This window comes from Thunnus maccoyii, chromosome 21 (genome assembly GCF_910596095.1).
Source record: "Thunnus maccoyii chromosome 21, fThuMac1.1, whole genome shotgun sequence".
Taxonomy (NCBI): Eukaryota; Metazoa; Chordata; class Actinopteri; order Scombriformes; family Scombridae; genus Thunnus; species Thunnus maccoyii.
Genome location: NC_056553.1, coordinates 18,052,209 through 18,076,641, shown reverse-complemented (window position 1 = coordinate 18,076,641; position 24,433 = coordinate 18,052,209). Strand labels below are relative to the sequence as shown.

At 40.7% G+C, this 24,433-nt stretch overlaps 3 protein-coding genes across 5 annotated transcripts in view; 1 reads left to right on the top strand and 2 right to left on the bottom strand.

The window, feature by feature from the left end:
• ipo4 (importin 4) overlaps nucleotides 1-6,894 on the top strand; it is a 14,818-nt gene extending 7,924 nt beyond the window's left edge. For both annotated transcript variants that reach the window (XM_042399749.1, XM_042399751.1), the window contains exons 14-30: nucleotides 559-688; nucleotides 862-975; nucleotides 1,332-1,445; nucleotides 1,587-1,710; nucleotides 1,991-2,102; nucleotides 2,193-2,317; nucleotides 2,423-2,500; nucleotides 2,610-2,667; nucleotides 3,608-3,713; nucleotides 3,941-4,134; nucleotides 4,228-4,278; nucleotides 4,421-4,546; nucleotides 4,960-5,186; nucleotides 5,311-5,443; nucleotides 5,564-5,668; nucleotides 6,143-6,212; nucleotides 6,353-6,894. In XM_042399749.1, the coding sequence (XP_042255683.1) occupies nucleotides 559-688; nucleotides 862-975; nucleotides 1,332-1,445; nucleotides 1,587-1,710; nucleotides 1,991-2,102; nucleotides 2,193-2,317; nucleotides 2,423-2,500; nucleotides 2,610-2,667; nucleotides 3,608-3,713; nucleotides 3,941-4,134; nucleotides 4,228-4,278; nucleotides 4,421-4,546; nucleotides 4,960-5,186; nucleotides 5,311-5,443; nucleotides 5,564-5,668; nucleotides 6,143-6,212; nucleotides 6,353-6,483 (1,998 nt within the window). In that variant the 3' untranslated portion in view covers nucleotides 6,484-6,894. The remainder of the gene's footprint in view (nucleotides 1-558; nucleotides 689-861; nucleotides 976-1,331; nucleotides 1,446-1,586; nucleotides 1,711-1,990; nucleotides 2,103-2,192; nucleotides 2,318-2,422; nucleotides 2,501-2,609; nucleotides 2,668-3,607; nucleotides 3,714-3,940; nucleotides 4,135-4,227; nucleotides 4,279-4,420; nucleotides 4,547-4,959; nucleotides 5,187-5,310; nucleotides 5,444-5,563; nucleotides 5,669-6,142; nucleotides 6,213-6,352) is intronic.
• Nucleotides 5,230-24,433, bottom strand: rec8b (REC8 meiotic recombination protein b). 2 transcript variants are annotated; one of them, XM_042399754.1, is made up of 19 exons: nucleotides 24,243-24,433; nucleotides 24,027-24,095; nucleotides 22,795-22,937; nucleotides 21,482-21,557; nucleotides 20,850-20,967; nucleotides 19,269-19,344; nucleotides 18,468-18,535; nucleotides 17,431-17,512; nucleotides 16,802-16,859; nucleotides 16,217-16,409; nucleotides 15,611-15,745; nucleotides 15,072-15,147; nucleotides 14,449-14,633; nucleotides 14,128-14,167; nucleotides 13,909-13,984; nucleotides 13,709-13,810; nucleotides 12,461-12,567; nucleotides 12,071-12,190; nucleotides 5,230-5,245 (listed from the first exon to the last, which is right to left on the bottom strand). In XM_042399754.1, the coding sequence occupies exons 1-18, from the start codon at nucleotides 24,296-24,298 to the stop codon at nucleotides 12,099-12,101; spliced, it is 1,752 nt and encodes a 583-aa protein (XP_042255688.1). In that variant the 5' UTR covers nucleotides 24,299-24,433; the 3' UTR covers nucleotides 5,230-5,245; nucleotides 12,071-12,098. The 2 variants fall into 2 exon arrangements, with proteins under 2 accessions (XP_042255688.1, XP_042255687.1); XM_042399753.1 differs by lacking the exon at nucleotides 5,230-5,245 and having other exon boundaries at nucleotides 11,644-12,190.
• si:ch211-196f5.2 (uncharacterized protein LOC556372 homolog) lies at nucleotides 7,112-10,380 on the bottom strand. The gene is made up of 3 exons (XM_042399757.1): nucleotides 8,480-10,380; nucleotides 8,280-8,379; nucleotides 7,112-8,191 (listed from the first exon to the last, which is right to left on the bottom strand). Exons 1-3 carry the CDS (start codon nucleotides 8,605-8,607, stop codon nucleotides 8,045-8,047), a joined length of 375 nt encoding a protein of 124 aa, XP_042255691.1. The 5' UTR covers nucleotides 8,608-10,380; the 3' UTR covers nucleotides 7,112-8,044.

Genomic DNA, 24,433 nt, shown 5'->3' with positions numbered 1-24,433 from the left:
TACAGTTGTTTTTTTGCTTGCTTTATTACTTTGAGATCATACTTCTAATGAAAATATTTATTAATGCATTGTGTTTCTGAATATTATTATATTACCAATACTGAGTACCTCAGATTTCATATACCAGGAATACAATGTTTTTTATATATATGTTTTATATATCATGTTAAATAACCAAATCACTGCACAAGCTACTTTTTAAAAATATTTTTTTAGTTGTGTCTGAAATTGCTCCCTCTTTACTGTATAGTGCACTGTATTTGATGATTAGTGTGCAAAAATCTCAACTGACTGCTCACTTTTGAGTGAACGAGTGAGTGATATTTTGGAATTGTGAAAACAAGTGCCAACTTTTCAAGCTTTGAACTGTGTAGAAGTGCATACAAACTATATCACAATATTTAGATCCCTTGAAATCAACTCCCTTTGAGGAGACCTCTAGAAAACTCTTTTGAATCTACAGAATTACAGAATACAAGAATTCTTATACTTAGGGCTAAAAACTTTTCTCAGTTATCTCTTGTTTACTTACTCTGTTTTTCCACCTCTGCTTCTCAGCCTGAAGTGAGTAAGTACTGTGCAGAGTTGATGCCTTTGCTCCTGGGCTACCTCTCATCCTTGAACCAGGCAAAGGTCGGCCATGTCACTAAGGCTTTTTATGCCCTGGAGAACTTCATGGAGAACCTAGGTACTTATACAGTAGAACCTGCACACATTGCCCACTACAAGAGGATACTTGAAACCTCTTAACACACTAATAAACTGATCAATCAACTAAAACAAATCCAACTTGTTTTGTGTTGAATGCCACAAACTCAATAACTAGATTCTTTGTCTATTTTTGTCCTTTTCTTTCCACAGGAGCAGATATTGAGCCCTACCTGCCCACCCTGATGGACACCATGTTGTCTGCCCTCAACAGCACTGACAACCTCAAGATAAAAGAACTTGCTGTGTCTGCAATAGGTGCCATAGGTAGGAAACAGCATTTTTACAGGAACATTTTCATGCAAATCTTCTGCTGTACTGTGAAAGATAAAACATCACATCACAGAAACCAAGAAACAATTTATCCTCCTATTTTCAATCTTTCCTATGATTTATTTTTTGTTTGTGATGAAAGCTGTGTTTTTGCTGAAAACTCATTTCGGAAAAGGTTTGGACAACATGACAACATCAATACAATAATTGAGCACACAAATCAGGAGGGCTGAGAGACTGCAGTTTTTCATTTCATTTCAGCAGTACACTTGGTGGGCTAGGTTTGCCCATTAAGATGCAAGTTAGCAAAAAGAAATGTTGTTAATACTTGTCCCACTGTGTCTTACCAGCCAATGCTGCCAAGGAGTTGCTGGTGCCCTACTTCCCTCCAGTTATCGAAAGCCTGAAGGGCTTCCTGACTACCACCACAGAGGAAATGAGATCTCTGCAAACTCAGTCCTTGGGTAGGTAAACCCCACAGATTTGATCAAAGGGGGAAAAAATGTTGCTTTACCCTGGTATCTAGCCATAACTTAAAAAATAACATCTGAAAAACTCATCAGCGTGAATGCATGGATGTTGATGTTGTTTGTTGTTGCTGTTAGACACCCTCTCCGTGCTGGCCCGTACCATTGGCAAAGATGTGTTCAGTCCTCTTGCTGCAGAGTGCGTTCGGCTGGGCCTCAACCTCACCGACACCATTGACGACCCCGACCTCAGACGCTGCACGTATGTAACTTATTGTGTGTTTTCTTTTTATGTTTCCACGCAGTAGGGTAGACCATGTGCATAAACTGTTTAAAAACAACCTTATCCGTTTCACTGAGAGAGGTTTCATTTTCATAATTATGAAAAAATCCCTACCTCTTCCTGCATTTACCCTGCCGTAGTTGTTCCTCTGTTTTCTTGTGTTATTCATAAATAATAGTACAGAATAGCATAAATCTCCAGATAAATAAAACTTTTACTGTAACCTTTTCTTCACCTCTCTTTGCATTCCCTCTATCAGGTACAGTCTATACTCTGCTGTGTCCACAGTCAGCCCGGACTGCCTGACTCCTCACCTCACTGCCATTACAACAGTCATGCTGCTCGCCCTCAAGTCCAACGAAGGCATCACGGTACAAAACATACCGACAGCACACTCAAAGCTGCTTTATAGACTATCCACATAACCTTTCACTTCTCATCTTTCTTTGTCTTCTTTTCAGGCACACCTTGAGGAGGACAAAACATTTGTCCTACTGGATGATGACGACGACGATAACGAAGAAGAAAAAGATGCAGATGATTTTCTGGAAGATGACACTGAGACAGATGTCCATGATGTTGCAGGGTAAGGGGTCTCACTCACACACACACACACACACACGTACATTCAGAATTTCCTTGTTGCGAGCAGGCTGCTCTCACTCTGTCAACTTCCACCCATCTCTCTCAGGTTCACTGTTGAAAATGCTTACATCGATGAGAAGGAGGATGCCTGTGATGCACTGGGAGAAATTGCCTTCAACACCGGGTAATAGAGATGTTTGCAGGAGATCTAGCAATTATATAGTGTAACAATAGATTTTTTTTTTAAATATTTTTTTCCACTAACCCTGTGTCGTTGTGTTTTCCCCTGACAGTGCTGTCTTCCAGCCCTTCCTGGAGTCCAGCTTCCAGCAGGTTTACGAGATGAGAGATGTAAGTCACTCTGGCTGACTGGTCAGCCCGATCATCCCTCTCTGTGTAATGAGCTGTGAAGGGCACTTTGTGGTCTGTGTTTGTGCATACATCGTGTCTTGCAGTTTTGTGTCTGTTTATAAATAGAAGTGTCTGTAGGCAGATTGACAATGCAAATCTCGAACTCTTCACATGTCTGTTTCTGTGAATTTCTAATTTTTACGTCTTTTCCACTTGTCTTGATTTGACCATTGGAGATCAAGTTTAGTATATTGTTTACTCTCCATCTTGCTGGTGGAGCTGTTTTAGAGTATAGATACTGCTGATGTTTCAGTAAAACACTGTGGTAAATGCAGTCAGATGCATTAAAGAAGTACCTTATCAAAAGACAGTATAATACAGTCCTTGTCAAGTTCAAATTCAAGTTTAATGAACACAAGCCACCACTCCCTGCCTTATGTTCCTTTGGTATAAAATAATTACAAATGTTCATTATTGCTCTGTTTTTCTTTCTAAAAATCAGATTTAGCACATTTTATTAGTTTATTTTTAGATAACTGAAATTGTGCAGCTCTCTGGATATATTTGTAGTGAGTCTACTCTGTTGTTGTGAATTTTCCCCACAAAACTGACCTGTCTCCACCTACTATTTGTATATATATTTTCAAATAGCTCTTAAATATGTATAAAAGCATATGCAATAAGACACACCTTGCAAACATCTGCATGAATGGCACATAAACTGCTGCTCCAGCCTGGTGCACCATTGGTGTCTTGCCTAACAGTACTTCAGAGGGACAGGTGATTGCTGTCATGGGAACTTAAACTTTCCATTTGTAGGATGCCCTCTCCACTTGTGACACCATTGACCTGTCATTTGTGCTTGCACTTGTTTGCTCTCCCTGCAACACTACCCACTGTGCTAACTTGACACTTTTTTGTACCCTCCCTCCCTCTCCAGTTTCCCCACGAGGATGTCCGCCGGGCAGCGTTCGGAGCCATGGGCCAGTTTTGTCGAGCTCAGCACAAAGTGTGGAATGAGAATCCCAATGAGGCCAACCACCAGGGTAAAGCCTCTCTTCTCCGGAACTCCACACTGCTGTTCATATTTTTAGGAAATCCAGAAAACGTGCAATGCTGCTTTCTGCTGCAGCAGGGATTATTAATGAACAAAATCAAGGGAGATTTAAAAAAAACGGTCTCTAAGTGGATAGACATTATACACACGTCTAAACAATCAGGCCTGTTGTTTTTATTTCTTTCTATTCTGATACATCTTGTGTCTCTCTTCCAGCCCTACTGAAGCTGCTGGATGTGGTGCTGCCTTGTTTCCTGGAAACTGTGCGGACAGATCATGAGCGCCAGGTTGTAATGGGCGTCCTGGAAACTATGAACAATGTCATGAAGTCCTGCAAGGAGGAGGTTTTCAAAAACCCTGCACGCCTCAAGGAGATCAGCTACGTCATCCGTGATGTGCTCAAGAAAAAGGTGAGAGAAGCAGAGACTGATAGGGAGAATAATAAATCTCACATATTTCCCAGGTGAAAGTAAGCATTGTGTTTTTTTTCTCTGTCTGTTCAGACTGTATGTCAGGATGGTGGTGGTGATGAAGTTGATGATGAAGACCAACAGGTACACTGATAAGAGTCAAAGAAAAAACATCCACCAAACCACACGCATGAAAATTCCCTGCTTTCTACCGATCATTTCCAAATCATGTCCACACCATGTTGAGGTTACTCTGTGCTTTCTGGTGATGTGCTGTCTGCTGCAGGCAGAGTATGATGCCATGCTCCAAGAGTTTGCCGGTGAGGGAATTCCCCTGTTGGCTTCTTCTGTGCCTGCGGACAGCTTTGCTCCGTTCCTGAACGACCTGTTGCCTCTCATCATGGGCAAAGCTGTGAGTTTGGACCAAGTTTAACAGAAGCCTATTTACTCAAACCCAATAATTTAACAATTTTCTGTCTTGTAGTTATAACAACTCTTGATACTGCAGCAAGGAGGGAATTGCTCTGAACTCTTTACAGCTAGAAACTCATTTTTAGAGACTGAACTCTGGCTCTAAGATTTGCTAGTTGCTTAAATGTAAAAAGTGACACTAAATTGCTTGAAAATGCGATTGCTCTAATAATAACAAGGGCACTTTGTTGTCTATCCATTGGGTTCTTCACATCAATACATCAATAAAGTTTTTTCTTATTAGCTGAATGTGATAGTGGTACAAACATTTGAAATTCAAGTTAAAGACCAACATGTCAGGCCTTTGGTTTTTAATCAGTATCACACAAATTAATTGTTTTTTTTCCTCAAAAGAAATCCACATGCACAGTGGCAGACAAGTCCTTTGCTGTTGGTACCATTGGAGAGATCCTGCAGGCTCTCGTGGGCGTGTCCGGGGGCCGGGGAGTGGCAGGCCGACTGTCCAATCGTTTGCTTCCCGTCCTGGTAGCTGGAGTGAGGGACAGTGACCCTGAGGTTCGCAACAACAGCGTGTTCGGGCTGGGATGTCTGGCCCAGGCAGCCGGACCCATTGTAGTATCGTATCCTTCTTACTCGTGTGTGTGTGTGTGCGTGTGTGTTTCTGTGAGTGTGTGTGTGTGTCTTAATGCATACAATAATAGATGAACATCACACGAAGCTGTTCCTTAGTGAAGCACGCTCCAGAGACTATCCCATGATGCTGTCTGTGTTTTCCAACCTGCTGGTCAAAGAGTCGGACCTCAGGGTGATCGACAATCTGTGTGCTGCCCTCTGCAGGATGATTATGAGTAATGTGGAGGCCGTCCCTCTGGAGCAGGTACATTTACAGCTTGATCACTCACCTACTTTACAATGATTTACAGTATTTTACGCTTGTTTTAGAGTTTTTTTTTTTAAATTCTGCATCGACTGAATCACATGGTGTGTTCTCTGACAGGTCGTGCCTGCTCTGGTGAATCGGCTTCCCCTCAAAGAAGACATGGAGGAGAATAAAACGGTGTTCAGCTGCCTGGCTATGCTCTACACAAACAGTCCTGCTCTGGTACAGTGAAAACTCCATTCTCCATTTACACCTGCTATTAACAACACCAGTGTGAAGGAATACAGTACATGTTGAGATTCTATCTCGGCTGGCATCCAAGATAGACATAAACAGTAATGCTTTCAAAAACTTTTGTCTGTCAATGTGTTTTCTGTCTTTTAGGAAACTATTTGCAATTTTGTTTAAATGTGATATTTAGAATATTCCTGGGTGACAGTCTCTGTAAATACTTATCACCTCACGCCTGAGTTCATCTTTCTACATCATCAAGAATTTAGGCAAACTTGTCAATTTAGCTGCAATAAGACATAAAAATGACACCAGCATGTACGAATATAAACCTTTAATTCAAAGCCAACAAACATCACATGCTTTAAATTTGTGGACTCTCAGACAGTGAGTGTATTTGGTCCATGGACTTGGACACCAGTGCTGAACAATGTTAACATATATCTTTTTTTTTTTCCCTTTCAGATTGTGAAGCTAATGAAGCCCATTGTTGCCGCTTCCACTCACGTCCTGGGAAACAAAGACGTCGATAACGGTGAATGTCACAGCTGGAGTCAGGCTGAACTGAATGACTCAATAGTGCTCAAGCTATTTTGGGCGTCTAAATTTACGGAAAATACTCTGCATCACCTTCATTGAGCTTTTAGTAAACTATACTTTGTCTCCTCTCCACAGAAACCCAGAACACTTTGGCCGCGCTGATGAGAGAATTCGCTCAGCACCACTCTGCAGACTTCCAAGCAGCCGTGACTTCACTTCCTGGAGAGCAGCAGGCCACGCTCAGTGCAGCCATCGCAGCCTCGTAGCCCACACATGTCCTTCCACTCTTGGGTGAAAGCCAGCCAAAACAATGAATTTTTATACTGTAGCTGGTAAATGGGACAGTTATTTGTGACTTTTCCCCAAAAAATGATCTAAATACAGCACTTGAACCATTCTGTGACAGTTATTACTACATTCAGCAGTTGTGCTTCTTAGTATTAACTTTTAATTTATTTGCTTATGTGCATGCTATGTTGAAGTTTTATTATTTTAAGAGTTACGGTTACCATCCTGTGTTCCATTGTGTTTTGTTTTCCTGTTATTTGTTTCCTCTCCTGTCAAGTGCTACTATGAATTGCTGCTGTCCCATGTTTGCCACTGTTTGGACAGACTTCTGGCTTTGCTATCCGAGTGTGAAGCAATGAATTTGATCTCCTGATAAATGTTATATTTCATTCCTGTCTCCCAGTGTAAGTCAGTGGACTTTAAACTTCGGAGCCCCATACGTTCTCTTCTAACTGCCTTACCCTGAGATTTATCTGCTACTTACAAAGTAGTTTCTCTAATGGGCCAACACTGCAGCTGTGTTTCTGTGTGAATTCTGGCAAGAACTCAGCCCTCAGAGCTCACTGACTAACTAGACATACTGCACTAATAGGTCACACTCTGTTGTTACTAAAAAAAAAAAAACAGCTCTTACTTTCTCAGTACACTCTGTTAATACTCAGCAGCTCAGCCTGTCACATACGCAGCAGATCTTTCACCTGTCTCATCTCTGTTAGTAGCAAACTATACAACACATATTTTTTGACCACTGCAAGGAAGATTTTTACAAATGCTACAAAAATTTAGCAGATTCTACAATGCTGGCAAATTTCACCCTGCAGTTAACGTCTAGTTGAGCATTTATGTTAGCCTTAAAAAAAAAAAAAAAAAAAAAAGGGAAAAAAATCCAAATGGCTTGCACTCTTTTTGGATAATTGCTCCTCAGATCTCCCGTTGCTCCTGGGCTTCAGCGATGTTAGGCTGCTGGTTCTCCAGGTCCAGCGCCATAGTCACCTGCACCGGTGCCAGTTCATTCTCCCCTGAAACACACAGTGAAGTCTTTTTAAACACATGCCACATACACCACAGTAGTGTGAGCTGATAATGAGAGGGACGAACACATTCATACTGTAACAGCTATGAAAACAAAAAAATATCCAGTTTTCACACCAGACGCCTTTTAATTCTATCACTGACTGAGAACATAAATAAAGTCGACCAGATTTTCTCAAAATTTCTGATGAGTTTGAAGGTTTTATTCAGACGCTGATGTAATGGTTTACGATGATCTCATTTCATTGCCTCAGGCTCTGACACGCTGCTGTGATCCACTTCAGCCTGACAGTTCACCCGTATCTGAGAGGTCGCTGCTGACTGCAGCAGGGCCGAGTGACTTTTGAGGCATGGTTGTACAAATACAGAAATATTTCCTCCCTCATTTCCTGATATGAGCCAGATGATGGGAGGAATATGATCAGAGCTGACAGTAACAGCCACACTAGTTACATTAAAATCCTCACAGATGTAACACTTACTGCTGTGTTTTTATATTTAAGTGATTTAAACTGCAATCAGACCTGAACATCTGCTTTTCCAGGGTAGAATATTCATCCCTGTGCGACAGAAGGAGCGGTCAGTGTGGGCTTCAGTGCTGTACAGGACCTCCTGGAGCTGTTTTTCTCCAGGCTTCTGGGCTTTCACTCGCACCTACGAGACGAAAACAAATATTTTGCTGTCATTTTCCTTCACTTTGCTTCCATTTAAATCAAAACAAAAAATGTCCTTACAACCATACCTCCAGGATGGTGATCTCGTTCTCCTTCAGCTTCCCTGCCTTGTTCTTCACCTGGGTCTTCTTGGTGTCCACCCACACCACCCTCTCCTTCACCTCTGACCTGGAGACACACACACACAGACTTGTAAATCCACCTGAAATAGCTTATTTTTAAAGACCTCCCCTCCGCAAACACACACACCCACTGAGATCAGACTCACTCTTGGATGCCCAGGTCGGCCAGTGTGGTGTCCAGGAATGGGAAAGGCCGATGTGCCGGGTCGGGCTGCACCTGGATGGGCAGCGTCACCGACATGGGGATGTCCCACTCCAGCTCCACCCGCACCATCTTGCCATGCGGCCCCGGGGAGCCCCTGCCTGTTGGGCTGTCCACTCCTCCATTGGCCTCTCCCTCCTCCGGCAAACTTTTTGTCTCTTCCGCCGCCAGCGTGACTCACTGATCAGTATCTCAGAAAAAGAAACGTGATGTATTCCTTCCCTCGCTTGTGTGATCTCTGGCCTTATCGCTGTGACCGATGCTCAGTATCTTTGCACCTTTTGTCTGCGGCGGGTGTTGTTGCAGATACTGGGCTCCTCCGCTCTGCTTTCGGGGGGCTTATGATTCAGAGCTCTGCCTCTTCCGATGACAAAAGGCCTCTGGGAAGTGTGAGAGTGTGTGTGCCTAATGCATACAGACGTGTGCTCGGCCCTCCAGGCTGATATAAGCGGCTGGTGTGAATGTGTGTTATGTGTCACTCAGATGTGAGGTTTATTAGCCTGTCAGGGAGGACAGGGGGGTTGATAGACGGATGATGGTGTTTGCTCGGCCAGGTGTGTGTGTGTGGTTGTAGTCAGTAAATGGATTTTGTAGCACAATGTAGTCATTAAAATCACGTGAAATGAGAATTGAATGCTTTATGACTTTGATACTTTAAAGAGATAAAGTGTCAGCAGGTCACTTCAGGTTCAATGTGGACAACAGATTTATTAGTGTGTGTAATGAGATGCAGTCCACCATATACAAACCTGAACCCATCATCCCTCCCGTGCCCTCTCTCTCATGTCATGTGAAGGGGAGGGTTGATATATGGGCCGTTCACAGTGCAGCGTCAGATTTCCAGCATTTGAAAAATGTGCTTTATCTGTAGCTGCTACAAGGGTTATTCCAGGGAAGCTGTTCAGATTGGACCTTATTGGAATTTTAAGGTGTTTGATCATAACCAAATGTAGAATTTTGTATTTCATAACATGAATATGTTACAACTCTGGGGCAATTTTACCGTTAGGCAAGGTAGGCAACTGCCTCGGGGCCCTAACTTAAAGGGCCCCTGACAGCTATCGATTTATTATGATGCTTAGATATGAAAAATATTGAATTATGTTACTATTCTAACTGTAAATAACTTACAAAAGGCCCCCAGAAAATATGCACCTGTATACTGCTTACTTACCGTTTACTTCTACTTCAGTGGAACACATTGTACTACTAATTTACCTGACAGATAAATATTACTGGTTATGTTGAAGATTCAGTTTTTGTTCAGAAAATATAACAATTCAAATATAATGCATTATTATTAATGAGGGCAGGACTGTGTTTGCCTGAGGCCCCAAATAGCCAAATCCACCCCTGCAGTTAGACCTGCCATAAAACATATTTTGCAAACTCAGGCACTTTTTTTCTTTCTTTTTTTTTTTTTTTAAAGCCTGCAACTGGAAAGATTCAAAGTAATATAAATTCCCTCTCTGGTCAAAGCTAACACTACACTTAGCATGCAGCAAAATAAAAAAGCATATGTAAATACATATATGTATTTCATTAAAAAATGTTTTTTGAGTGACAGGGTGGATGTGTTATGCTTGACGGAGAAGGTTTTGAAAGAAAAATGTACCAAAAAATGTTTCAAAAGAAAATCAAAACTCTTCAAACTCTTAAATGATGTCATTTCCTCTGAGCGATGTCACTTAAAGGAACAGTACAGTGGAGGCAGGTGTGAAACTTATGGACACATAAGTCATGCTGTTTTAACTAAGATATGGGTTTTTTTTCATTTGATGAACACAAACACAGAAAAGTGTGTGAAATGGTCAGAATGGATATGAGAAAATTACTATGGTTTAATGGAAAACAGTTAAATAAAAAAAAACGCAGTTTTATTATTTAATTTTATTTTACTTCATGCTTTAATTACACTTGAATTAGTGTCTTCAGCCACTGAAAATAATATTGTCAGTTTTATGCAGCCTTGTTTTTCCCTTTAAACGTTGGGGACCCAAACTTAACAGATTTCATGGAATGAGTTAGACGGAGTCAGGACACAAGCATACATGCTGTGGAGTGTATGTGTGTCTCTCTGTGTGTGTGTGTGTTCCTGCATAGTACAGATCTTTTCCCACTAAACCAGCACTCTGGACTCAGCGTGTCACATTCCATGGGCAGCCACATTAAATCCTCTCACACAGACAGCAGCTTTACGTCAGCACTGTGGAGGGATAAAGATGATGTAAAGGTTCGGGAATGTAAAGAGTCGAGCGGAGGTTGTCGGCCTACAGCAGCAGGGACACGGATACTCTTGTGCTGCTTTTAAATCTGATTCTCATATCGACAGGTTCAGACAAGAAAAGGCATTTTTTATCAAAGGCGTTTTATCACCTGCATTGTCATCTTCAGTGCCAATCACGCTCATGCAGGTAGCTTTTTTTTTCAGCCTCTCTAACCAGCCTGCTCTCCCAGCAGTGTGTTCTGTCTGTAAACACTGTTGAGTCACAATCACTTTCCACTGTAACCCCAGTTTGTGCCAGAGGTGACTAAACATCCAACAGTTCCTCTGTATATAATAGCTGGGGAAAAGTGATACTGAGTAGAAAACAGCAGGGAAGACTAGTTTTAGATGTATTTTTGTATTGAAACAAGCAGCGGAGAGGACATTTACTGGCTGTAACCAGAGTGTATCACAAGAAGTATCAACAAAATTACCATTCCATTATGTTGATGTGAACTGGGATTTCTTCTCTGTGACTGCAGAGCTCGGGCCTCTCAGTCACATCGAGGTGCCACATGGATATGGACTTACTCTTATCTACACATTCGTGGGCTGCCAGAATTTTTCTGATGCTTTTTTTAGGCCAGAACAACAAACGTCGAGCTTCATGTTGTATGTCATTATTCACCAGGATGAATATTGGTAAACAACACTTACTCACTCACTCAGGATTTTGACTGTGTTCTGTGTCAGGTAAGAGATAAACAAATATAAAAATAGGTTAGTGAATATAACTTCAGTAAAATATCCACAAATAACAACAGAAATACAAAGTTTCTCAGGTCTGAATATGTTAAGAGCTTGAAAAAAATAAGTCAAGACCATACTGTGCAAAATTTTATTAAAAGTTTAAGTTAAAAATTCACGCAGAATAAAAACGTTTAATTTAAAATCATTAAAAAGGATAAAAAGCCATACACCAGACATAAACTGTGTAATAAACCCTACTCAGTCTAAAACAGTTTAAAACTTCAATGGCTATAAATATTTAAAAATACAATCATATGAACAAATCAGAACCATATTAAAATGGTTAAATTTTTTTTTAAACATTCCTTAAAACACTGGGAAAAAATCACAGTAACACAGATCAACGTTTAACAGTTCACATAAAAACATTTAACCCCTGTCGTATTTTCTTGCAAATTAAATGTACCATGGCAGTGTGAGAATTGATGATCTCGTGTTACTAAGAGGTCACAGGATCAAATTCATTATCCTCATAGAATAAAAAACAGTTAAAATCTATTAGGATTTAATTAAGTGAGGGTGTGTGTGTGTGTGTGTGTGTGTGTGTTCAGGCGGTCATCCTGAGTGCTGCGGGGCTTATGGTGATGTGACTGTAGGGTTCAGTCTGTCGTGCAGTCACATGTCTGGCAGACAACAGCTCTGAAGAAGAGAAACGTAATAAAATCACTCACTTCTTTCAATAATTGTTTATGTGGAAATCAGAGAAGAAACTCTGTTTTCATTGACGGAGGGAGCAAGAATGCAATTACATCTGGAAGTAACAGACAATTCTTACAGTTTCAGATTGTTGAAAATATTCATCCATAAGAACTATGCAATTACTACCCTACAGTATATAATTTCCAAGAGCAGGAACATTCTTTGTTGATGTATTTTACTACATGTAAGAGCAGCTTTTGATTTCCTCACCCAACAGTTTGTAGAGTGTGTGAGCTGCAGTGGTGCGGTCGGCCTCCGGGGGCAGCAGAGAGTCGAAGGTGACTTCTCCAAACCTCTGCAGGCTTGATGAGACCCAGCTGGAAAAAACAAACACTGCATGTCATGATTCAACCAAGGACTTCTGAAGACTGGTATGGATAAGATCTGGAATTAAGCTTCCAATATCTTGAGTTGATAAAAACTAGCATTAGATAAAACCACAGAGCCAGTATTACTGCTGCTATGAATGCAGCTCCTTTAAAACAGATTCACACAAGTGAATCCAGTCAAAATGTCACATTAGAGGCCAAATCAGGTTCAGGCCTTCCCACACACAACCACTTTAACACTTCAACAACAAATACTGTGCTCAATCAAAAAATCTGCTTCACATCCATTCAATCCATGTTGGCCGGCTTTCAGATGGTTTCAATACAACAGTTACAATGTCTGAACCTGGTGGAGGAGTTTCTGACAAGGAAATGTTTCTGTGGCTCGGGCCTGCTTTCTATTTTGAATTTCAAAGCAGATGTTAAACATCTCAGGATGTGTGTCAACCTGTGATGCTGGAGGCAGCAAGTGTATCACCAACCTAAACAGCATCACTGTGAAAGGAGAAAATGACTCTTTGTATTTACTATATATATAAATGTTGTGGCTGCATCTTTTAGACATTTACACCAGGTTGAAAGTCTCAGGCACTGTTTGACTAAACATTAGATTACAGAGAATAAATACATACTAAATGTAACTGACTTCAAGCGTGTTGGGATCGAGCAAACGGGACAGAAATATGCAAACGAGAGCTCAGTGCACTCTTTTACTGCCACACACATCATGGCCGCAGTCTACCTTTATTCAAATACACACTAAATTCAGGGTCACAAACATTCATCTCCTCAGGATGATTCTGGCAACAGTGTTGTAATCTGAGTCTCCAGATCTCAACACAACAGTGCACCGGTGGGATTAAGAGGAACTGGAAGTTTGTGGTATTAATATGGGACCAAATAAATCTGCCTCAGGAGTCAGGACGAATAAAATCCCAAAAGAACGTTTGCAGTATTTAGTAGCTCAAAGAATCAAGCTGTTATGTTTAACCAGCCATTGTTACCGTAGTGAGTTCAAAACGTGCATTCAGAGGCTGTTGATAAGCAGAAAGTAATGTAGAGGAAATTGTGGTTAACCAAGATTTGTGTTTTTAGGCTTATTTGTGCTCTGCACGTGTGTATGAAGTACCTCAGCATGTCCCTGCTCTCTGCATCAGTCTGAGCCTCAGGCATCTCAATGTTTTCCTCTGCTATAGGCTCCATTGGTAGCTGGGCCTCCTCCTGCGGAGACCTGCGCGCACACACACACACACACACACACACACTGAATGATCTATCTCCTCATCCATCCAGCTGTCCGTCTATCTACTACATCCATCTGAGACTCACCATCTGCTGACTGGAGTGATCACATCGCTTACAGATTTCTCCTCTTTGGACATGTCCAGGACCACATCTAACGCAGCTGTTTATACACACACACACACACACACACACACGTACACAAAAACAAACAGTGAATAACTGGCAGCTTTAAGTCAATAATGTGTTTCATGTGTTGCCAAAACATGTACTGAAATATTAATACAACGACAAAGAAATTCTTACACGAGCCCTCTGCAGGTTGCAGTCCTGACTCACTGGGTATCTAAGAGAGAGAAGCACAGTCTCATGAAATAGGAACGAGGTTTATAATCTAATTTGTCTCACCACTGAACTGAACACTGAGTTGGCAGGCTACCACTGCAGGCTAGCTGGCTCATGGCTAACCCTGATTATTGTAGCTACAGTTTCACAAATACCCTGTTTAGATTGAGTTTGGTAAGAATGTTTATCAGTTTCTCCTCCACAGATTTGATTATGTGGCACCAGGAGAAGTGCAGTAAAAGAACTCCACTGCTCTAAAACTGTACCTCCACTCAGACTCACCTCTTTCATGCTCGAGTGCCTCCTCTTCCTCTCTGTCCTCAGTATTTCTCTGTCCTGCTCTGACTCCCCTCTCACCTCCTCCTCTTCTTCCTCATCCCCCCTCCTCTGTTTTTCCTCACATCCAGGCAGGGTAGCGAGCGAGGCACCCTGTTTCCACAGTGAGAGGAGGTCAGCGTGGAGGAGGGCTGTGGATGGGTCAGAGGGCAGAGTGGTTGTCACACTGACAGGTTTTGGTCAGTATTTTGAATTTTCTGTATCAGAGCCGATGATATAAGTTTGTGGAAAGCCAGTGCAACTCAAGTGAAGTAATCAATACTAATAAAACATTTCAGAGGCTAATAAGAAAAAAATCCATGATGTTTATGGGTTTATGATGACTTATACTCTAAAGCTTTTGAAAAGACAACATGGTAATACATTTGTTGGTTAGGCTTTTTAAATCATTAGTTTCCTCTCCTTTCTTTTTGTTTACCTTCTTTAATTGTTTGCTTGTTAATACTATTTTACAGCCCTTATGTCTAGCTGGAATTAAAATGTTCAAGAAGAAAAGTAATTGTTTATGTTTATGTAAATAGTTTGGACATTTCACTGGTCAGATGTTAAGTGTAGCACTTGGTACTGACGTCCACAGGGGGCGCTGAAGAGCTGAGCAGGAGAGGCGCGCTTGGTCAAGGAGGGCAAGTCCAGCAACACCTCGGACTGAGAGGAAGAACAAGATATTAGCTGGATGGTGCAGTTTCAAACAGGACTTTTAACTTGCTTCAGAGTAAAGAGTAGATAGTGAGAGAAGCCAATGATAGCGTCTCAGAGGAAATTACAGAAATAACGAAGGAAGGAAGGAAATAAAATCAATGAGCGGTATTCCAGTGGGTTTAGAGAGCAGGAAGAGAGTTGGAGAGTTGGAGTTTAATTAACGGACACCCTCGTGAATAGACACTTTGATGGCAAGACTTTGATTACAGAGTGGCAAAGACTGAAAATTCAATCGTCAGTGTTAGTGAGCCCTTGATCTTATCCAGCTGAACAAGTCAGACTTGTATGTGTGTGTACAAAGCGTGTGTGTGTATGTGCATAAATGACTGGAATAGTTTAATAACATAAATATTGTACTTTAATCCAGTGAATTAACACAAAGATGTGTGGTTCCAGTGTGCCCCTCTACCAGGTTGACTGTTTGGACCAGTGGGTTTTCAATCTGCTCCTTCATCGCTCTGTCAGATATCTGGACTTGAGGGTCTGCAAAGACCAGCTGACGCCTGCGACCTCCGCCGGGCTTCCTCAGAGGACGAACAACCGCCTGATGATGAGTGAGAAACACACAACTTTAATGCTCACAGTCCTGGACATCACACTCCAGCACACATACTGGAAATTATACATCTATATATTGACACACCCACATGTGTTCTTCATCGCATGTTTCCAAAACAAATCAAGCAGCTCATGAGTGACTTTGTGGAATGTTAATTAAAGTTGTTGACAGCTAACACAACAGCGGACGCTTTGTGTGTCATCTCAGTGTTTCCTACATATCAGAGTTGTGGCAGCAGGTTATAAAGTGATGTCAAAGATGCCCTAGAGGTAGTGAATTTACATGCCTCTGGTAATAATAGGGTGTCTCCAAAAATATGTTTAGAGGTATGTGTGCTCTTAACTACTTGTTGTGAGTACAGCAACTATTATTAAATATTACTGCAAATCTGTCACTTCCTTTTTTAAATGAACAAACACAAAACTACCTATAGTGACATCCTCATCCGTGTCTCACCTCATTACAGGAACCCTCTGTGGTACTGTCTCCCTCTTTCCCAGATGCCCCAGAGGATGAGGTTGGCATAGCAACCTGCGGTGGGGTCATCTCTAGGGCAACAGCTGCCACGGGAACCTCCACAGGCAGACCCAACTCCTCGTCCAGCAGCCACTCACTGTCCCGCTCTGTTCCTAGCACTGTCTCCTTCAGCCTGGAAACACACACACACACGCACACGCACACACACACACACACACACACACACACACTTACACTTACATTTCTTACCTACATCAGACATATTTATCTACTGCGTGACAGTTCGTAGTCACAAGTCTTAGCTAAATATACTGATTGACTGATAAATAAATATTTAGTCACTATGGTGTGTTTTAAGTCTCAAAACACTAGAAAGTCACTATTCTTTGTCAATATTTGACCGTTTGTCAACAGACTGTAACGTCTAAAGAGCTCAGGCAAACTGATGGTACCACTATGAAATTAGCTGTGCCCTGAAGGCCCGACTCTGAGCTCTGTGCTGTGTAGTAACTGTCAGTGGGCTAATAGTCATTTTCCAGTTTAAAGTTTCTCTACTAGACTCACTGGTCAATAGAGGACATGGCTCCTTCAAGGTCCCTGCTCCTCTCCGTCTCCTCCACTTCTGTTGAACACACACAATGCAAAGACAAACAAGGTGACATATACACAACACGCAGACACACGTAAACACATCTTCCCCAAAATAAATCTTTCGAGAAACTAGCTTTCCTTGTACAAAACACTTAATAAATCCCTTTTCTACTCTCTTACTGCTGTTTTACTGCAGGAAGTGAAGTGAGAAAAATTGAAACAAACTCCACCCAAATGAACACATGCTGAGGGTTTGTCTTAGTTTTTTGTTAAAGCAAGACAGGCTCTCCCAAACTTCAGAGACGTTACCTCTCTATTCTTCCCTGAAATGAAACCATCTCCAGAAAATAAACCTTTTTCTTTCTGGCAGTGAGCGCTCACATAGAGTCAGAATTGCTTTTTTTTTTTCCAATTACAGCAGCGGCACAAAGAATTTGACCTGGCTGACAGGAGCTGACACATTACAAGAGAGAAACACAATGTGGGATTGAAAAACTAGACACCTTACAGGTTCTGAAATTGAGTACAACTAAATAACTAAAACACTAAGAATACACATGTAGTGGTTATCATACAGGCATGTTTAAGACTGAAACACACACCTCTACGGAACTGGTCTGGTTGATCCATCAGCAAGTCGATCTCTCTGGCTGTGGCTTCAGGAAGTTCATCTCCCTCAAAATACTGATACAAGAAGACATTCGGAGAGACATATGAGACAGAGAGGGACAAAATGAATGAATGAAGAGCTGGGGAATTAAAGTTTGGTCCATTTAGAGTAATAAATAATGTGAGTAAAGTGATATTAAACACAAATAAAATACAACAATGACAAAAACAGGAGGAGAAATAAAGAAATGACAAAAAAATAATTAAAATGATTTTTGTAGGCAAAGCAGAACTGAACCCGAGGGGCAGACAAGTGGAGGCGGAGGACAACAGAAATATAAGCCGCGGCTCTGTAAACAAACTGTGAGTGCAGGCTCATGTAATTAAGCCAGATCTTATCAAGGCATGATAGACTTCATCAACTGAAGATGCTTCGGGAGGAGCATTATTAGCCGCTAAGTGACAGAATGAGGAGGCTAATAGTGTTCAGACTTACTGCAGTAAAAACACAGATGCATTTCATGACTGAATAAATGGATAATAAAGCCCTCCCGTCTTTTAAGCTCTGTGGATATTGAGAGGTGAATTCAGGGCTGCTAGTAAGGCATCAGGAATTTTATTTCCTCATTCCCCTGCACCATTAACTTCATTACATTATATAACACATAGAACATAAATAGTATTTTTTAAGCATTTGAGAAAAACAGTTTCCCACATTTTTTTCTTTTTTAAGCAGTAAAAACCTTCCACAAAGCTCCTACAAGAAAAAAACTATACATCACTGCCACAAATGTACTAGACAGTAAAGAATCTGTACTGACGTTAAAGCTACTTCCTCATCACATAGCATGCTACAAACAGAGACAGGAAAGTCCAACAAGCAAGCAGCTAACTTTTCACAAAGACCTTAAATAAAGATGCTATGGGCACATGGTCCACGTCCCATCTCAATGATTCATCAGGATGCCTGCTGTACCTAAAAATGATGACTGGGATGTTTCCTGTGCATGGACTCTGACAGAGAGTTTACCTCAGCAGTGGTGATGACAAACTGCTCCTTCTCTGTCAGGGTTATGGCCGCTGGAGGTGACCTGAAACCTGGTTTGAAACACAGCGGGAGGAATTAGGAGCCGAGCATGTCTGTAGCAGAAGATGGATGTGAAACTAGCTGAGATTCCCCCGTGTTTGTGGCACTTGAACGATGGCTTTAGGGAGAAAAAAAAAGGCCATGATAATGGTAAAAACAGTCTGGGTCTGAGACTGATGTGTTTTTAAATCAATATGTGCAGATAAAATGAGCATTCATTCAAAATGTTCCTAACTGAAGTGGAAATAGCAACCTTCCTGTGCCAAACGTTTACATTTAAAAGAAAATGCACTTATGTACAATGAACTGACCCATTAATAAAAACCTTTGAGGACAGATTATAAACATATATAGTATATACAGGACATACAACCACCACTGCAAATCAGAATCTGTACTTTACTTAAAAGTAGGTGTCCCATTTCAGGTGATGCCTCTTTTAAACGATGTGGTCTGCATGGGTGTGGCCTAATGAGGAATGAAGGCTAGTAGGTTGAACCTGCTCATCCTCCACAAATGAGACAGTTGAAATGGGACAGAGATAAGTCAGCAGTGGGACAAAGATTTTGGGACATAAACACAAAAAAGGATCGTGTCCTCCAAAGTTTCTTGGAGCCACTTGAATGCGGCGGCCATATTAATCTGTTCTCGAGTATTTGGTCTGGTAATGTGGACTTAAAGGGAGGCAGCCTCTGAAATGAGACACAGCAACAGTCTTTCAAATGTCTCAATGATCGGCCTCACCCTCTTTGTCAAGTGCGGTGTGGGGACTGGGCACCAGGGAGTGCTGTGAACCCACCTCTTCGATCGCCAACCCTGGCTAAAAATACAGAATTACAAATATTATATAACAAGACCAACACAGAGTTATTTTAACCTCTAATTCCAGAGCAGGACCTGAGCCTGATGAATACTGGCTTTTATTTAAACATGAGGGTGGGATTATTAAAAGCCAAACTGATTCATAAATAATGTTTCCTTTTTCTCTTCTTTTGCCTCTGTTTGCCAAAAGGTTGATTTTACTTGGCTTTGACTTTACATGGACCTCTGTAGTGAATTACTTCATATGGGTGTCTCCCTGATGAGGCCTGTCTGATACCTGATGCAGCTCTATATGTGTAAAATACTGAAATAGCAAACTTAGGAAATAGGAAATTTCATATGAAGTTCCATGATAACACCCAATAAAACATTTACATATTATTGTCACCTTGGCGATGTAGTCTTGTTCTAACATTTTGGCATTTAAAACACTTTTTTTACTTTACTTTACAAACACTTTACTGAGCATTTTGCTTTACTCTTCAACACTGATCAAACCACACATGGTATTTCCTGAGAGAATAATCACAAGGAGGACAAAGTTCAGCCATGTCTGCCAGATTTACAGCACCCAGAGAGAGGAGTTATCAGCCGTGATTTACTTTACCTGAGTTACTCAGGACTGTAAGGAGGGGTATCACACATGTGCTGTGTTTAAATGGGAGTGACCTACATTTGTGTACATAAGGCCATGTAACTATGATTCACTCACTTGTAGGAGTTGATGGTTTATCAGCGACTTGACTGTGAGCGTAAAAGGCACAGAAATTGTAGTTTTGTCATTTCTGGGGTTGGTGTCAAAAGACTTACATGGAAAAAAACCTGAGAATTATCATCATGAAAGCATAAATTATCAGGCCAACCTATGTGGCTGTATGGCGGTTACATACCGTACACTGTATGTACTTGTGTTAACGTTATATTTGGACTGTAATTAGGACAGTTGAGCATTAGTGCTGAATGTGGTCAAATTAACCCACATACTATCATCTAATTTTATTCTTAGATCACTTTTCTGCTGTTTTGAACATCAAAAGTTTAAGCATTGCTGAGAGAGGAGAGGCAAAGGTCACAAATGGTCTTACATAAGAGACCTTGTCTCATCAGTTGTGTTCTTCAGACGTGAGAATATTTCCACTGGAAACTGCAGTTTGTCCGAGATAGTTATAGTTTTGATCTGTTATATTACAGGTACAGCTTATCTGCTCTGTATATTTAATATTAAGTAAGATTCATTGAGTTACATCAAACTACTATTATAATGTGTTGTGGGAAATTCATCTATTAGTAACAGTTTTATTTAACACTTATTGTTAAGTGTTATTTAACACAAGTGGCTACTGCTGCTCCAGACAAAAATTATTCACCACATCCATCCAGCCTGCTCATGTTTAGTTTTGTTGTGCTACACTGTACTACAACAACAACATATGTACAGTTTATGGTTGTACTAGTGTAGGTATATATCATCTTTATATACAGTCTATAGTAGATATACAGTACCTGGTGCATTTTATAGGGGCTGGGGAGTTGGTGTGACTCCATGAGGCCGAAGAAGGGATCCTGAGCTCCCTCAACCTCCTCCATCATGTGCAGGCTGTCAGGCACGTCCAAGGCCAGCCTGCCACATAAAGACAGAGCAAGTGTTACTATTCAAAATATGAAAACATCACACACATGTTCAGTGTTGTACTGGCTAATTCAATGCTATGCTTACTTTATTCTGTGTTGTTAGTTTCATGGATTTATAAAGTAATAAAATATTACTGGTGTAAGATGAACCCACAGCATCTCTAAACTGCAGATTGTAGAAGGCATATTGCATCTGCAGAGACAAGAGCTCATACATTACTGCTCTTCCGTAACATGGCTTATTAAATATTCACAAAGTCATTCACATGAAAGAAGCTCAATTTGTTCATCACTCACTCAATAAAAAAACACTTTCTCCTTTTCAGTCTTTATTCCCCCAAACAATCTCCCTCATAAATAATCCACAAGAAGCTTTTGAGCTCAGACTTCCCCCAAACACATACACCCTCTGCACAGTTCAGCTTAAAAATTTTAGACGCCTCAAGGTACAAAACACTCTTCTATTGCGCATGATCAAGGTGTGTGTATGTTTGTGCGCAGACCTGTCAGACTCAGCCATGTCGATACTTATGCATCCTTTGGAGCGCAGCAGGCGGTCAACGGTTTGTTGAATCTCCTCTGGAAAACAGAAAAAGGCGAGTAAGAATTATAAGGTTAAAGTTATCACACACACATAATATTAGTCGAGCGATATTACCTGCAGAAGCAAAAGCAGAGGTATAGACATGTAAATCAAGGGTTATACTTTGGTTATGACAAATGTAAAGACAGTGACCATATGACTATTCCACCTCCTCTCATCACAAACGGGGGAGACAATGGAGCGATCGAGGCAACCTCATTGTTAAGGGGTCATAACACCAAGTCTTGCTTATAGTCATTTTTAATAAAGTTTCTGGCCTTATTGAAATTCACACCCTAATTTGGACAAACGCAAAACTTTTCTAGTGAAAAAGACCTTTAAAGTTTTATTTCATGATCAAAGCTGTGAATGTCACAGAAAGACACGCTGTGTTGTATGTGACAGCCTTGGGGAAGGTTTCTTTCCTATTTTACTGATGGATGAAATGAAATGCCATTAATGCCTCCAACAACCACTGTAGACGACAGACAGTGTTTGCTTTCTTGGCTTCTCTTTCCGCTTATCATCCTGCATTGTGTTTTCCTGTTTCATCAACCATGACAACAGCATGATTGTGAATCTGTTGGATGCAATATCAGTGTCGGGGTGTAATCTAAGACCAGATAAATGGAGACTGTTGAGCTGTGTTTGATGAGAATGCTTTCATCAGACCTATATTGGCTTTTGTATCAGACTTAAACGGGGGATTTAGGAAACATGCTCAGCGCAGATGTATGATGAAAGCCGTATAGGTTTTATACCAAAACAACATCTCTGGGATGATTTGTCTGTTGTGTTTAGTACAAGTTAAACAATTCGCATTTTCACATTTCACCTCATCTCACCTTAGAAAGCTGCCCAACAGGAAATAACTTGTCTTGTTAAACTGAAAATTATGCTGCTTAGTGGCTGAATTTTCTGTAAATCCTGCATGAGTAAGCAGCCAGATCCATTGTTGTAATCCAACTAACTCACTCCTACTCCCTGATTTCTGGTATGTGCTATAAAATTATACTGCTGCAAGAGTAATTTAACATAAGGTACGTGGGTTTTACAATGTGTAGAGAAGCAAGGTCTCTATTTTCTTGTCTCTTCCCCTCACAACCCCCCTATCTCTCTTTCTTACCTTGGAGGAAATTACACTATATTCTGTGTACACAATTGTCACAATTGACAGTAACGACCGATATTGCAATTTTCTCTCTATTTGTTCCACTTTGTCGTTTCTCTCACCGAGCAGGAAGCCACACTGCCTGTGGAAGACTACAACCACGCCATACTGCAGCTGAGACGACAGGTAGAGAGAGAATCGAGGCCTCGGCAGGTTGGGCTGCGGCGCAGGGACCTGAGCTGTCACATAGTCCAAAATGTCTAGGCTGCAAAAATGTAACATAGTGAATTAGAAAAATGTACATCGTATGTCATCACAAACAACCCCCATAACCCCCAAAACACAAAATGTTCAAGTACATAGAGGATAAAACACTATTGTGCTTTATTATACTATTTTAGGTGGTTATATAAAAAAGGTCCTAATTTCATGCCAACTCCTTACCACAATGCTGAAGCTAGTTTCTGATTCTGAGGAGAGTTAAGGGAAACATAAATATTGATATTTAGTGGTGGATTCTGTTTTTTCACCACTTATGAAGAGAGAGTGTTACATATAATAGCAAAAAGCCTTAATGCTGTTTAAACCCACTTTCAGATTTGTGAAACCTTTATTTTTCTGATGAAAAATGAAAAAATGGCAATTTCACTGCTTTTTTCCCGCCCAGACCACATTAAACCAGATCCAGATCAATTCTATTAGTAAAAAATAGAAAAATGGCGATTTCACTGATATTTCTGGTCAGTTTGAGGAAAGGTGGGAGAACAACAGTCATTTTGTATTTAAAAGAAAAATTAGAGGAGTGAGTAGAAAATTTACTCTATAAAGACATTTTGTCATGTATTTCAAAAAGTAAAAATAACTTTTCTACCTTTGTTGTTAAGTGAAAAAGAGGAGCTCTACATGGCCATAACCAATGAATTGGAGAGACGTTAAGGCTTTTGCTGGGATGTCTAACACATCTAATCAGCTGCTCAATATCAATATTTATGTTTCCTCAACTTTCTCCTTAACCCTGAATCAGAAGCTAACTTCAGAATCATCTCTTTACCTTCAAATTCTAGCAGGTGAGAACAACTTTACACCAAATTAAGTAAGTTAGCCTACAGACTGGTTGAGAGCAAGCTGCTAAAATAAAAAATTATCTTAATAACCAGCAGTAGAAGGTTGGTACAGACAAAAATGACTTTTGTCTTTGTCAACAACAACAAAAAAAGGACAAAAGTCCAAAATATATGATAAAAAATTGAACACATATCTTATGTGGGCTGCTTTAATCAGACTGATCAGGCTTGCCAGTGACTAAACCAAACAGATAAGTTGATGTTTGTCATTTGGCTGTGGGTATTCTTACCATGTTCGCTTGACATTGACTTTGAGAAGCTCTCTGCGAGTGACCCTGATACCTCTGGTGGCTGCTAACCTGGATAGCAAAACACATTTATCCTTGTAAGATTCAGAAATAAATCTATACTTAAACTTTGTAAGCTATCTATCCTGTAGCTGATAGCATCTCGCTGTAAGTTACGTTAGCTATCACAAATTAGCTAAAGAGCTCGTATTAACTCACCAAATTGTGGAAAAGCATCCAGTATGGCGGTGGAGGACATTTGGGTAGTAAAACATTTTCACAGAGTCTAGATATAGCTGATACTTTGGGGGGAAAGGGTCGAGGTTTAAGAATTAATCTGATGGAAAGATAATATAAACTCAATAAACTGCAACACGGTTTTCCCGCGTCAAATCGCACTGGACCAATCA

Coding starts and splice junctions, on each gene's coding strand:
- rec8b (XM_042399754.1), bottom strand. CDS start 24,298: ATGTTTTACTACCCAAATGTCCTCCACCGCCATACTGGATGCTTTTCC. Junction 17,513..18,467: donor TTGTCATCACCACTGCTGAG/GTAAACTCTCTG, acceptor TTCTTGTATCAG/TATTTTGAGGGAGATGAACT. Junction 16,860..17,430: donor ACCAGACCAGTTCCGTAGAG/GTGTGTGTTTCA, acceptor TGTGTTCAACAG/AAGTGGAGGAGACGGAGAGG.
- si:ch211-196f5.2 (XM_042399757.1), bottom strand. CDS start 8,607: ATGGTGCGGGTGGAGCTGGAGTGGGACATCCCCATGTCGGTGACGCTG. Junction 8,380..8,479: donor GCCGACCTGGGCATCCAAGA/GTGAGTCTGATC, acceptor GTGTGTCTCCAG/GTCAGAGGTGAAGGAGAGGG. Junction 8,192..8,279: donor ACGAGATCACCATCCTGGAG/GTATGGTTGTAA, acceptor TTCGTCTCGTAG/GTGCGAGTGAAAGCCCAGAA.